At 36.5% G+C, this 13098-nt stretch overlaps 1 protein-coding gene, 1 long non-coding RNA gene and 1 other non-coding gene across 15 annotated transcripts in view; 1 reads left to right on the top strand and 2 right to left on the bottom strand.

Moving 5' to 3' along the window:
* CLASP1 (cytoplasmic linker associated protein 1) overlaps window positions 1-13098 on the top strand; it is a 315917-nt gene that overhangs the window by 104692 nt on the left and 198127 nt on the right. For all 12 annotated transcript variants that reach the window (XM_074301768.1, XM_074301766.1, XM_074301767.1 and 9 more), the window contains exons 3-6: window positions 8039-8117; window positions 11430-11533; window positions 11911-12002; window positions 12413-12488. In XM_074301768.1, coding sequence (XP_074157869.1) covers window positions 8039-8117; window positions 11430-11533; window positions 11911-12002; window positions 12413-12488 — 351 coding nt within the window. The remainder of the gene's footprint in view (window positions 1-8038; window positions 8118-11429; window positions 11534-11910; window positions 12003-12412; window positions 12489-13098) is intronic.
* On the bottom strand, window positions 5121-8205 carry LOC141561770 (uncharacterized). 2 transcript variants are annotated; one of them, XR_012488152.1, is made up of 2 exons: window positions 7615-8205; window positions 5121-7285 (listed from the first exon to the last, which is right to left on the bottom strand). It is a non-coding gene; the product is annotated as an uncharacterized LOC141561770 (long non-coding RNA). The 2 variants fall into 2 exon arrangements; XR_012488153.1 differs by having other exon boundaries at window positions 7516-8169.
* On the bottom strand, window positions 7338-7463 carry LOC141565279 (U4atac minor spliceosomal RNA). Its single transcript, XR_012488955.1, has one exon. It is a non-coding gene; the product is annotated as a U4atac minor spliceosomal RNA (small nuclear RNA).

Below are 13098 nucleotides of genomic sequence, written 5' to 3' on the forward strand. Positions count from 1 at the left end.
GGGGATATAAGTCCAAGATGTAGAAGTGACTTTTACGAATTGTACTTGCAGCTCAGTCTACCTGACTACTTCTGCTGGAACATAAAGCTGGATAAGATGAATAGGAATTATTCAGCTAAGGTTTATGAGAAATAGACATACTATGAGACTGAATGGAGCCAGAAACTCTTGGGATTGCTTTTTGTACAAAGGCAGATTTTAGTAGAGCTTGAAGTAAACTATAGATTGGAAGTTTTTTTTAACTTCACTTGATCCTATTGTGTGCTGGCTAGAATGCTTCCTCTAGCCCAAGGAAGCTGTGTTCTATAGTTCTCTTAGAAACCTTGGAAATGGCCCAGTTGTCTTCTTCAAACATTGTGTTGAATCTTTTTATTGACACATTTCTATTCACCTTTGTAGAATAACCTTACTAGGTTTAGTTTACTGAACTCCTGGTGATATGTCCTAGCCAGAGAAATTGGGTTAGGAATTAAAAAGGAATCTTTCCCTTTGACTGAATTGATTATTTGAATGTTATAAACACTATGGCAGCAGAAATGTATTTGATATATTTGAAAATATCCCAAGTGTCATTAATTCATATACTTTATCAAGGGAAGGTGTGCCATGGGAAAATCTAAAGGACTTAGGTCATATGGAAATGGGGAGTGGCCAGGAAAGTCCTCAGGATTGGGCATTGGTATAGTGGATCACTGAGCACATGAAGCCAGTGTAAACTGACTAATATGGAATACCACTAAGCATTCAAAGAGTGAAGTATCAGAATAATAGCTAGTATTTTTACAGTGCTTTAAGGCAGTGGTCCTCAAACTTTTTAAAATAGGGGGCCAGTTCACTGTCCCTCAGATTGTTGGATAGTAAAAACAAAAACTCACACTCTGTCTCCGCCCCTCAGCCCATTTGCCATAACCCTGCGAGCTACATAAACATCCTCAGCAGCCGCATCTGGCCTGCGGGCCGTAGTTTGAGAACCCCTGCTTTAAGGTTTGCAGAATGCTTTTTTACTTCACTTGCTTTTAATGACAATTTTTTAAAATAGTTTCTTACTCCAGAGTCATGCTTACTAATATCTGAGGCATAATTTAAACTCACATTTTACCAATTTCAGGTCAGGAACTCTATTTACCTTGCCACTGGAGGCGATATACAGAGAGAGAGACACTGTAATCCAACACCCTCAATTTACAAATGAGGAAAGTGAAATTTCAAAGGGTCCAAGTGATTCAACAAAAATCACAAAGTCGGAATGAGATTCTAGATCTCAACCTCTGTCTTGGTCTTTCCATTATAATATGAATCAGTATGTACTGTCTGCTGAGAACAACAAAGTAGCTATTATTATTATTATTATTATTATTATTATTATAAACCTTTCGGGTTGTTGCTCTAAATTTCCACTAAAGGAATCTGTTGTATGACAAAGTATTCATCCTGCAATGTATTGACTAGGAATCTAGTATCTAAGATCACCACCCATTTTTCATTCTTACTTGAAAGTAACATAAGAATGAATCGAGGAAAAACCACTTTAAAGCACTTATTCTGTGACTGTCAATTTGATAAATTCTTGGCATATAAATACAAAAAGCAAATCAATCCTTGCTCTCAAAGAGGGCGGTATTTTATTTTATTTTTTTTTAATTAATAATTTTTTATTATATATATATATATATATTTTTTTATAATATTATCCCTTGTATTCATTTTTCCAATTTACCCCCCCTCCCTCTATTCCCTCCCCCCGATGACAGGCAATCCCATACATTTTACATGTGTTACAATATAGTCTAGATACAATACATGTATGTGAATATAATTTTCTTATTGCACAATAAACTTTAGATTCCGAAGGTACATGTAACCTGGGCAGACAGATATTAGTGCTAACAATTTACATTCACTTCCCAGTGTTTCTTCTCTGGGTGTAGCTACCTCTGTCCATCATTGATCAACTGGAAGTGAGTTGGTTTTTCTTTATGTTGAAGATTTCCACTTCCATCAGAATACATCCTCATACAGTATTGTTGTTGAAGTGTACAGTGATCTTCTGGTTCTGCTCATTTCACTCAGCACCAGTTGATTTAAGTCTCTCCAGGCCTCTCTGTATTCCTCCTGCTGGTCATTTCTTACAGAGCAATAATATTCCATAACCTTCATATACCATAATTTACCCAACCATTCTCCAACTGATGGACATCCATTCATCTTCCAGTTTCTAGCCACTACAAAAAGAGCTGCCACAAACATTTTGGCACATATATGTCTCTTTCCGCTCTTTAGTATTTCTTTGGGATATAAGCCCAGTAGTAGCACTGCTGGGTCAAAGGGTATGCACAGTTTGATAACTTTTTGGGCATAATTCCAGATTGCTCTCCAGAATGGCTGGATTCTTTCGCAACTCCACCAGCAATGTATTAGTGTCCCAGTTTCCCCACATCCCCTCCAACATTCATCATTATTTGTTCCTGTCATCTTAGCCAATCTGACAGGTGTGTAGTGGTATCTCAGAGTTGTCTTAATTTGCATTTCTCTGATCAATAGTGATTTGGAACACTCTTTCATGTGAGTGGATATAGTTTCAATTTCTTCCTCTGAGAATTGTCTGTTCATATCCTTTGACCATTTATCAATTGGAGAATGGTTTGGTTTCCTATAAATCAGGGTCAGTTCTCTATATATTTTGGAAATGAGACCTTTGTCAGAACCTTTGTTTTTAAAAATATTTTCCCAATTTGTTACTTCCCTTCTAATCTTGTTTGCATTAGTATTATTTGTACAGAAACTTTTTAGTTTGATGTAATCAAAATCTTCTATTTTGTGATCAAGAATGATTTCTAGTTCTCCTCTGGTCATAAATTCCTTCCTCCTCCACAAGTCTGAGAGGTAGATTATCCTCTGTTCCTCTAATCTATTTATTATCTCAGAGGGCGGTATTTTAGTAGAAGAGGACTGTGTCTAACAGGGAGCAGTGGGTGTAAAAAGGAGAGGGACTTAGGGAAACTGACTGACTTTTTTCTTTCCAGGAAGGAGGTAGTGGGCTTGGGGTCCAGGAAGGCCTGGGTTCAAAAGTGACTCTCGTGACCTTGGTTAATTTATCTTTGCTGCAAGCCCAGAACCATTCCTTAGGACACAGAGATGCTCAAGTCTAACTTGTTTATTTCACAAATGAGAAAATAGAGGCTTCAAATAGTCACGACTTAAGATTGAGTAGCTTATTAATGTCCTAGTTTTCTTCTTACTTGTATGAATATTTCTTTTGAATCTTTTTTGGTGCATCTTCATCCAGGTCACTCTGGTGAATGAAAGATGGGTGTTCCTAAAGGCTGTGTCCTTTCACTTTGTGTTATTACACTTAATGATCTCAATTTCACCTTTCTAGGACTAATCTTCCATACATTTCACCTGTTTTTTGGATCCCTCTAAATAGATGTTCTGTAGATGTCTAAAACTGATCATGTTCCACACTGTAAGTCATAGATTTAGAACTGGAAGGCTCTTTAGAATTCAACTTGTCCAATTCCATCATTTTACAGATGAAGAACTGACACCTTAGAAGATAAGTGACTTGTTCAAGATCTCATAGATATTTAAGGAACATATCTAAAATTTGAACCCAGATTCTCTAATTGTGAATCCAACATTCTTTCCATTTGGCTATTGTGCCTTTAAGTTGCAAGCATTAAAGACATGTTTTTCCCCCTGTTCGAATCTTTGTTTTGATTTGATCTTGATAATTGCATTATATGGTTGTGTCAAAAACTGAGGTGATGTCTTTTGGCTTTATATCATAATTATTGAGCACAGGGACACTCCTCTTCCCTATGGAACTTTCTTTTAACAAATAAAATCAAACAAAACCAAATAAAATTGCATTATCTATTTTATTGGAGAGAAAACTGATGTTGAGAAAAGTTAGCTTATAAGAAAAAAAGAAATTAAGATAGTGTCAAAAGAGCACTAGCCTGGAATTCTGAGTATAACTTTATTTTACTTCTCGATTCTATATTTAGTTTCACTAATTCTTTATATGACATTGGGCAAGTTAACTTTGTTTCCCTGGCGTCATTCTCTTCATTTGTAAAATAAAGCAATTGGATTAAATGTCTTTAAGGTTCTTTCCAGCCCTAAAACAGATAAATTAGGGTTGAATTCATGATTATACAAATGATTTTTCAATTCACTTTAGGAGTCATCAACTTAGTTCTCCTTTTAAATAATAGATTTTCATAAGCATTTTTTTCATCAGTTTCTATTGAATGAAGGAGGACATATACTTATTTGTCCCAGGTACTTACATTTTCTTACTAGCAATGTTAAAACCTTAACCTTTCCTTCCTTACACATACCCCACCTTCTTTAGGGGATCTGATGGAGGGACTTTGTGAGTCTAATAGAAGCTCTTGTAGCTTCCACTTTATCCTGTTCTCATAAAGATACTTGGAACTATTTGTTCATCCTCTGTGTCTGAGTACCTCTCAGCAGTCCACTCCTGGTTTGGATTTTCCCTGTTTCATTCTAAATTCTTCCTGGACCTTGATACTCCCATTAGTCCAATAACTGACTAGTTTCCCTGCTTCCTCTACACATCTCATTCTGGGCTAATGAAGGAATCCCTTCTTGTCCTATATTCATATGTGGTCTCAAAGGCCATCTAGACCTTCCTGATATTCTTCCATAGAAAATGAGCCAAGGAAGTTAAAATGATGCCCCAAGGGAACTCACAGTAATAGGGGCTACAGGCCACATAGCCCACTTTATTGTGCTATCTAGATATACTCTGCTCTTTTCTGGGCCTTCTCTGTTTTTGGTTGTTTACCCTAGGCTGGACCAGAATTGACTCTCCTAACTTTTGTCTTCTGCTTTCATTCTAAGATTAAAAATGCCTGCACACCTCTCATGAGAGGGGCTGTTTCTGGATTTTTGTTGTTGGATGCTTCTGAAGTATTTCCTGTATTAGAGAAGCCCTTTTCTTTTCTAGGCTTATCTTCCCCCTCCCCAGCCTAAGCTGTCCCATCTCCCAGCAGCATTTGGGCATGTTAAATATTTGCTCATGTTTAAAGTCTTCACAGTGATTGTCCCTGTCCCAACTCTCTTTATGGCCTGGGAGAAGTGGATCAGACTTTTTATTTTTATTTAAAATTTTTATTTTATTTTATAATTATAACATTTTTCCCCCTTTTATATCCTAGATACAATATATATGTGCAGAATTTTTTTGTTGTTGCTGTTGCAAAGGAAGAATTGAATTCGGAAAGTAAAAATAACCTGGGAAGAAAAACAAAAATTGCAAACAGTTTACCCAAATCATTTCCCAGTGTTCCTTCTCTGAGGGTAGCTGATTGTGTCCATCATTGATCAACTGGAACTGAATTAGATCTTCTATGTTGAAGATATCCACTTCCATCAGAATACATCCTCATATAGTATTATTGTTGAAGTGTATAATGATCTCCTAGTTCTGCTCATTTCACTCAGCATCAGTGGATCAGACTTTTTAACCAAGCTTGTATACTTCCCCCATTTTATTATCCAAATGACCACCTCCTTCTTTAGTAGTGGTTGGAGCAAACTGTCAATTTTAAATACTGACCAAAGATATTAAAAGGATGTTTGTTTCTTCAAGTGGGTGAGGAATGTGCATGAATGTTATAAAACTTTAGATGAATTACAGCCTTGTTCCTTGTGATCAGTATAATCAAAGATTAGATTCTAGGCCACTGGGCTTCCCTGTAAACTGAGATCTCTATGTGTTGCTGCTGGAATGTATATTCAGTATGAGAAATAGTGGGGAAGTTTTACCACTACATGGGTGGTTTTCTGTCATACAGGAGATACTTGTGTCTTTTAATCAGACTCAACATTTTTCTGGAAGTACACTGAGAACTAGGTTGTCGAATTATTTGATCTTGTTTATATAACAAAATGAGTGTGTTCTTTAGCACACCATGCTCTTACCAAATGAAACATTGGATTATCTGATTCTTTGGAACAAGTCAATATAAGGAACGTGAAAAGTTGTTATTCTCATTTCTGCTGTGCTCCTCCTCTTAATTTCAAAAAATAACTAATAAGAGAATTAAAGATAAATATGAAGTTGAATAAAATTACCTTTTGGGGGATAAACAGCTAACTTTCTTAAGTTAAAGCAGAACTATTTTGAGAATTACTTTACACTTTTTCCCTGTTTATCTTCACTGTTAAAACCACAAACAAACCCAAAATAGTTCTTTGAACATTTCTTGGCTTGTGTTGGAAAATATGTTGAGAAAAACAATCCTTCACTCTAGGACATTTTAGAAACTCCTCTCATCATACATCAAGAGCATTCCTTTATAAGTTGTCATAATTGAGAAACACAGTAGTCTTCTTGTAACCTTATAAGTCATGTGCCTGATATGAGAAAAGATAGGGAGAACCTATAGAAAGGTATAGTGTTAAGCTTGTTAATAATACATCATTGAATTAACATCATAAAAATGATACCTCACACAAGCCCATGTTGCAGAGGTGGTGTAAAAGTATATTTGGTATCAGGATTCCCATTTGTAAAGAGTAAATTACACCATTAAATGATGTTTTTGAAGAAATCCAGCTTTTAGCTCTTCAAAGAGATTTGTTTAATAAGATCTTCCATGTTATATAGTCATCATTTACATTCTCTTTATGTTCAGAAGAACCATTTTTCTGTTATCAAAGGAGTTGACAGAATTGTTTACACACCTCTGGTATTCATTTAATTGATCTTTGAAAATAGGAGCAGCCTTTTAAAAATTTTATTCCTGATTTTAAGTCGTTGTTCAGGACAAATTTGGGCAAAATTCAAAGAATCCTATTTCAGGGCAGAGTAAGAAATTGTACATTGTGATTTCACATTATGGGGAGAGACATTTTTGTTACAGAACAGTGAGGCAGACAATATAAAGAGGAATTAGAATTGCCTAGTGATTATTCAGATCATGACTTCATCACTATATCAGGTTTTTGGGGGGCTTTTTGGTCTTGATTACCAAGATTGCTCGGTGTGAGAATTGCTTTTGTATAATAGTGTTTCATAGGGGAAAACCTTTTGATGAATCGTTTTGAGGCCAGTATTTAAGATAATTACTTAAGTGAATTATTATAGATCGACTGATATTGTAAATGAGATGAAAATGCAATTGTAAAAAAATTATATTCCACAGTGGGGCATGAAAATGTAGGTGGCAAAAGAAAAAACAAGCACTTCTTGAAAGCATAGTTGTTTAAGTGGGGGTTCTCTGCGCCATCCAGTGGTTACGATATAAACCTGCAGAAAGAAAAAAATAATTTTCCTTGCATTTCATATGACCTTGGGGGGGGTTTCCAAAAATTGCACCTTGTTAAAGCAAAGCTTTAAGAGATGCGCATGTGTTGTTTAGGCGTTAGCAGTACTGTTCTCACTAGACGTTCATTGAACAGTAACGCAACCCCAAGAAAAGGATGGTTAGTTGTAGTCGTCCCATATCATCAAGTGAGGAGTAGGGAACACCAAGTTACCTTGTGGTGACTAACTTGCTGCGCAAGTTCAAGCTGAGAGATCTTGAAGGAAGTTTTCATTGACAAAAAAGCCCCATCAAAACTTCGATCCCGCCTTACCTAGTCATTTTTTAAAGCGTTCTCTAAATTGTATCTGTGCAGATGATCTTTCTACCCACAAGGCAGCGCGCCGCTTAGTTGTTGTATTTGCATATGCGGTCTATTCTATTCCGAAAGGAGAGCGGGAAAGGAGCCAAGTAGCAAAAATAAAATTTCTCTTGTCTTTATGAGCTCCTGCCTTGCCTGTTCTTTTCTCTTGTTGCCGTCCCGTTTTTTTTCGGTTTTACGTTACTATTGAGGTTGAGCCCAATTCTTCCCCAGCAGGAGAAGGGGTTCATGCTCCATTGGCCAAAATGGGAGAAGCGCTCTTGCTTCTCGCCTGGACAAGTCACACTGGACGAAGCCGTATTTTCATGAACCGGTGAGCCCGGCTGCCGCTTTTCGTAAAGAATCCTAATGTGTCCCCTGGTTTTTTGTTCTGTAGGTCGCACTTCTGGGTATGGACATCTTGTCAGCTCTGGTGTCCCGGCTGCAGGATCGATTTAAAGCACAAATAGGCACAGGTAAGGCAGTCGCGCGGCTAACTCGCCTCGGCTCGGCCCCTGCGCGCTGTCCCGCCCTTTCTCCACCCCGTTCTAGTGTGGCTCCGCCTCTTCCCGTTCCCGGCACGTAGCCCAGAGCGCCTCTCCCTTCCCATTCACCCCACCTCTTGCGCTGCCCTGCCTCTCCCTCCCTGCCTCCTCCCTCCTCTCGTATGCACGAGCTCCCCCTCCTGACTGGATCATCTTCCTACTCCTCTGAAACTCCGAAGCCTCTACACTGAATAGTCTGTTGTTTTTGATAGATAAAAGTTAGCTTATGTTAGCCTTCTGTGAATGTCAGCTACTCTTTCTTCTACTTTGTGTTTAGTTAGTAGTTTTAGGCAGACACTAGAGGATAGGGGGTGGAGGAGGAAGAATCCTGTAGCAATAGCTTCAATCCTAGGAAAGCCATGCATTGTTTTAAAGGGAAAAAAAGTATAAAAGCAAATGCTTTTAGTATTCATTACCATTTCAGTTGTCCATAAAATTTCAGGTGATTCTAAAGGCCATCTGCTTTGAGTTCATGGGCGGAAATAAGACTTTTATGCAGAAGAACCCCTTCCAGTTTTTATACAAAGTATTTATCAAATATCTTCTTGCTAAATTCTGTCTTTACTGGTAATACAATGGGTAAAGGAAAAGTGGTCAGGCCCTCAAGTAGCTAAAATGGTGAGATGAGAGGGGAGGAAGAAATAGAATGTGTAGCAGATAAATATTTAGTATAACTTGAGCAAATAGTGAATGAAAATTAAAACAGTTACAGTTAAGATAACTGAAGCCTGTGAAGGTGAAAGGGTTTGTCCAAGGTTACACAATTACTGTGTGGCAAGGGGTAGGATTCTTTCTATATTTTTCTGAGTCCCAGACCAGTTTTTTCTTCATCACTGCAGTTCTGCAACTTGAAGCTAAATCCTCCAATGTGATAGTTTTGGGAATGCCTTTTAAAGGAAAACAAAATGATTCTCCTTAATCTAGTCTTGATTTTGGTTGTAGGGCAATGATTATATGAATATATTACTTTGATATTCCTTTGGGCAAGATTTTGAACATTTTAATTTTACCCAATCAATATAAGGTGCCTTTGGCTTGTTTTAGAAAGAACTTTTTAATGTTTAATGTAGCTTATTTTCTAAGCTTAGTTGGTTTCAGGATAAAATAAATTTTGTTTCACAAAGAATTTTTAGCTTAGTCTTTTTCAGAGGTAACCAAGGTGCCATTTAGACAGAAAGAAAGGACTACTTTTTACTTCTTCAAGGGAAAAGTGGTTGACAGCTGGTGTTGCTAGAATTAGAATTCTGGTCTTCTAATCATATAGACTGGAATTCAGATTTTTTTTCTGGTTTTTAAGTTCTACCAGGTTTCATTTCCTCATCTTTAAAAATCAGGTGAGGTTCAAGTACATGACTTCTGATGTCTCTCCCAGATCTAATCTAGCATTTTTGTTATATTTATAGAGGACTCCAATAGAGCCTCTGCTGTGGAGGAAGAGGGAAAGACCACCGGAATTTCATGACCTCTAGGGTACTGAGACTAATTTAACTAACATTTCCTTCCCATATTCCTTTTTTTTTTTTTTTTTTTTAATTTCTTTACCACTTTGACAAAGTTGGTAGTGGAAAGTCATAATACCTTCCTTGTGTGTGATTCCCCTGTTTTGATTTTACCACTTTTTAAAAATCACATTTTAACTTGATTTCATCTCTATAAAATTGATCTCTCCTTCATAGAAATTGAAATAATTTATTAAACCTGGTCATTCTTCAGACTGAACTATTAAGGGTACAATAATTCTTAGATTGAAATTTTTATATTCTCTTTGTTCCTCTTTTCTGTAATCTCTCATTTTTGTTACTAAATTATGTCTTGTACCTGTGCTCCCTTCTCTTCCCACTTTACCTTCTTCATCATCCTGAACAAATCTTTATTGCTACTCCCACATGATAACTGCAGTGGTCTTTTTATCACCTCTTTCCATCTTCATACCATCCTTCCCACTATATGAAACTTTTCCTGATTCCCCCTAGTTTTTAAGTGTCCCCTGTTCTCCTCAAAGTATATTACATTTGTCTGTTTATATGGTGTTTCTTCATTGTAGAATATAAACTCATTGAGGATAGGTATTGGGTATGTATTAATTTTGTTTTGTTTTATCCTCAGAACCTCAGAGATTTGTTGATTTTGATTCATTGCTACTGCTAGAATGATTTTGTTGTTGTCTGGATTTTTTGGTCATCTTTCTAAATATCTGTAGTAATTCCCTATTGCTTCTCAAATAAAATTCAATTTTTATTTTAATGGCATTTTAGATCTTCTCTTCTTCCTTTTCCCTCAACAGATCTAATGTCATATACCACACTACTCCCTCCCTTTAATGTTTTAAGCTTCAGTGAGCTTATCTGTCACCCAACATTGTATAGTATTTTCTACTACTTCCTTTTTACCCAATTATCTGTGCAATATATGACCCTCTCCACTTGCTGAATTTCTTGTTTATCCTAAGCCCTTCCCGAGTCTTCAGTTCATAATTGGTTTCCCTTCTTCTTCCTAAAATATCTTTATACTTAGAACCCAATGATCATGTGATTGTGATAATGATCTTTGTATAAAGAGATAATATGGGGTAGTGAAAAAGCCCTGAAGTAAGGAAATCTGAATTCGAATCTCTCCTCTTGCCCTGATTTTGTGAGTCTAGATCAATTCCTTCACTTCTTCGAGACAATTTGCTCATCTATGAAAATGGGGCTATGATATGATAGAACTTATGATGTCACTGATACTAAGAATTCCTTTCTCCTTTTTCAAAGAAGGCTAATGCCTTCTCTCCAACTTAAATTAGAGTTACTGGGGCTTTAACAGATTAAGTGAGTTGTCCAGGGACCCACAAAAATAGTAAGTCTACTAGAGAGGGGACTTCTTGGCCCAGAGGTCAGCCTTTATCCATTGATCCACTATGTCTCACTGGGGAGAATAATTATTACACTTTTTATGATTGTTGTTAGGACTTAGTAAACCTTTTTAAAACTTATATTAGTGATGGCTTGCTTTTTTTTTTTTGTGTGTGTGCAACTTTTAAGTTGTCTAAAATATGTGTATGGGGGAGGGGGGATGAAATACTTGCTAATTTAATTCCCACTGTAGGAATTCTTTTAAGTGTGAGTTGTTTCTATTAATTTACTTAGTCTACTGTAATGTGCTTGCTACAGGACAGCAGGTACTTGAAATTCGGTGAATTTAATTGGTGATCACAGCTTACAAAACATGTTTTGATTTAATTAATTTTTATCTTGCTTTTAGTGCTCCCTAGTCTAATTGACAGGTTGGGTGATGCTAAAGATTCTGTGAGAGAGCAAGACCAAACTCTGCTGCTGAAGATGATGGAACAAGCTGCCAGCCCTCAGGTATAATTATGCAGAGCTTCCTCATGGTTTGTTCACCAGCTAGCTCATATAAGATCATGGAAAAGAATGCTTTTCACTTTGAAAATCCAGAGTACTAGAAAAATCATTTGTTAGGCCATTATTTTACTTTCTGTTTCTTATTTATTATTGTAGTGAAGGTATTCAAAAGTGTATTAGTGAGCTATAAAGTATAAGTTGAATTGTTAAAAGAATTAATATCCATGTCGGCTGCTTTTAGTTTGAAGGTTTTAGAAGGTTTAATTACTGACCCATTCTTCTTTTACCTGCTATTTGTTTAGACTATTTTTTAACCTGTAGATGAAAAGAAAAAAGTCTAATTCCTTTTGGTTCTTTCCAACTTTACATGTCTTTTGCAGTATGTGTGGGACAGAATGTTAGGAGGGTTCAAACACAAGAATTTCCGTACCAGAGAAGGTGTTTGTCTCTGCCTTATTGCAACACTGAATGCGTAAGTTTAAACCTGATTCATACTTCTCTTGTAGAACGTAAGTGAGCTTTCAAGAAATGCACTCATTCATTCAACAAGTATATGCAAAAGCTCTATACTTAGTGCTCATAATCTCATTAAAAGGATTATAAAATATAGTTCCTTGCCTTTCTGAAATTAATAACAGCAGATTCTTGATTAGGTCTTATGAAAAGGGAAGCACTTAAAGTAACAAGTGTCTTAGGTGTCTGTGTTGAATCTGATGAAAACCCGTATATACTTTCAAGGAAAGTCCCAAAGACATTATGGATAATTTTATGGCTGGAGCTGTGTCTTAAAAGGATGGGTGTCACTATGGACTGAGCAGAAAAGGGGGTGGTATTTTTTCCATTCTTTCCATTGCCTGTACTAATGTTTGCTTTTGTTTTCAGCTCTGGTGCCCATACTTTAACGCTAAGTAAGATTGTGCCACATATATGTAATTTACTTGGAGATCCAAATGGCCAGGTAAGTTTAACATGAAAAAACATTGGGAGAAATTTTATCTAAGAAAGTTTCCATAAGTTTGGTATTCTATGTATTAAGATTTATTTGAATTCTCTTGCTTGTTGACAGTACTGATAGTTTGTCAGCAACATTTAAGAGGTGCTCAGGATAGTGTATCATGTGTAACTGCTGTACTTTATGTGGTACCAGAGAGATGGGGATCTCAGTTCTTGGCTGAATTTCAGCCAGCCTTAGATTGCTTTGCCCACAGTTTCCATAGAAAAATTGCTTCTTTGCTAGGCTGATTATTTCTATAGCTTATAAATTAAAGAGAAAAAGAATAAACAATCTACCAGCAAGTTGTTGAGTTGAATGTAGCTATAGCTGAGTTAAACCAGTATGAAATTCAGTTTCTTTGAAGCAATATTTCAATACAGTTTCTCTCTGTATGGGCTTTTCTTTTTCTAACATTTCTAGCCCTGTTTTAGATCTTCCTTTTCTCTCATTTTTACTTTTCTCTGCATGTGTTTTGGTCAAATTAGTCAAATTTTTTTGGGTTGTAACAAGCTCCTCTGTAAAACAAGGAGGTTAGACTAGCTGGCTTCTCAAGGTTTACTAATTCTAACTCTTT

Source organism: Sminthopsis crassicaudata, chromosome 3 (genome assembly GCF_048593235.1).
Source record: "Sminthopsis crassicaudata isolate SCR6 chromosome 3, ASM4859323v1, whole genome shotgun sequence".
In the NCBI taxonomy this organism is placed as follows: domain Eukaryota; kingdom Metazoa; phylum Chordata; class Mammalia; order Dasyuromorphia; family Dasyuridae; genus Sminthopsis; species Sminthopsis crassicaudata.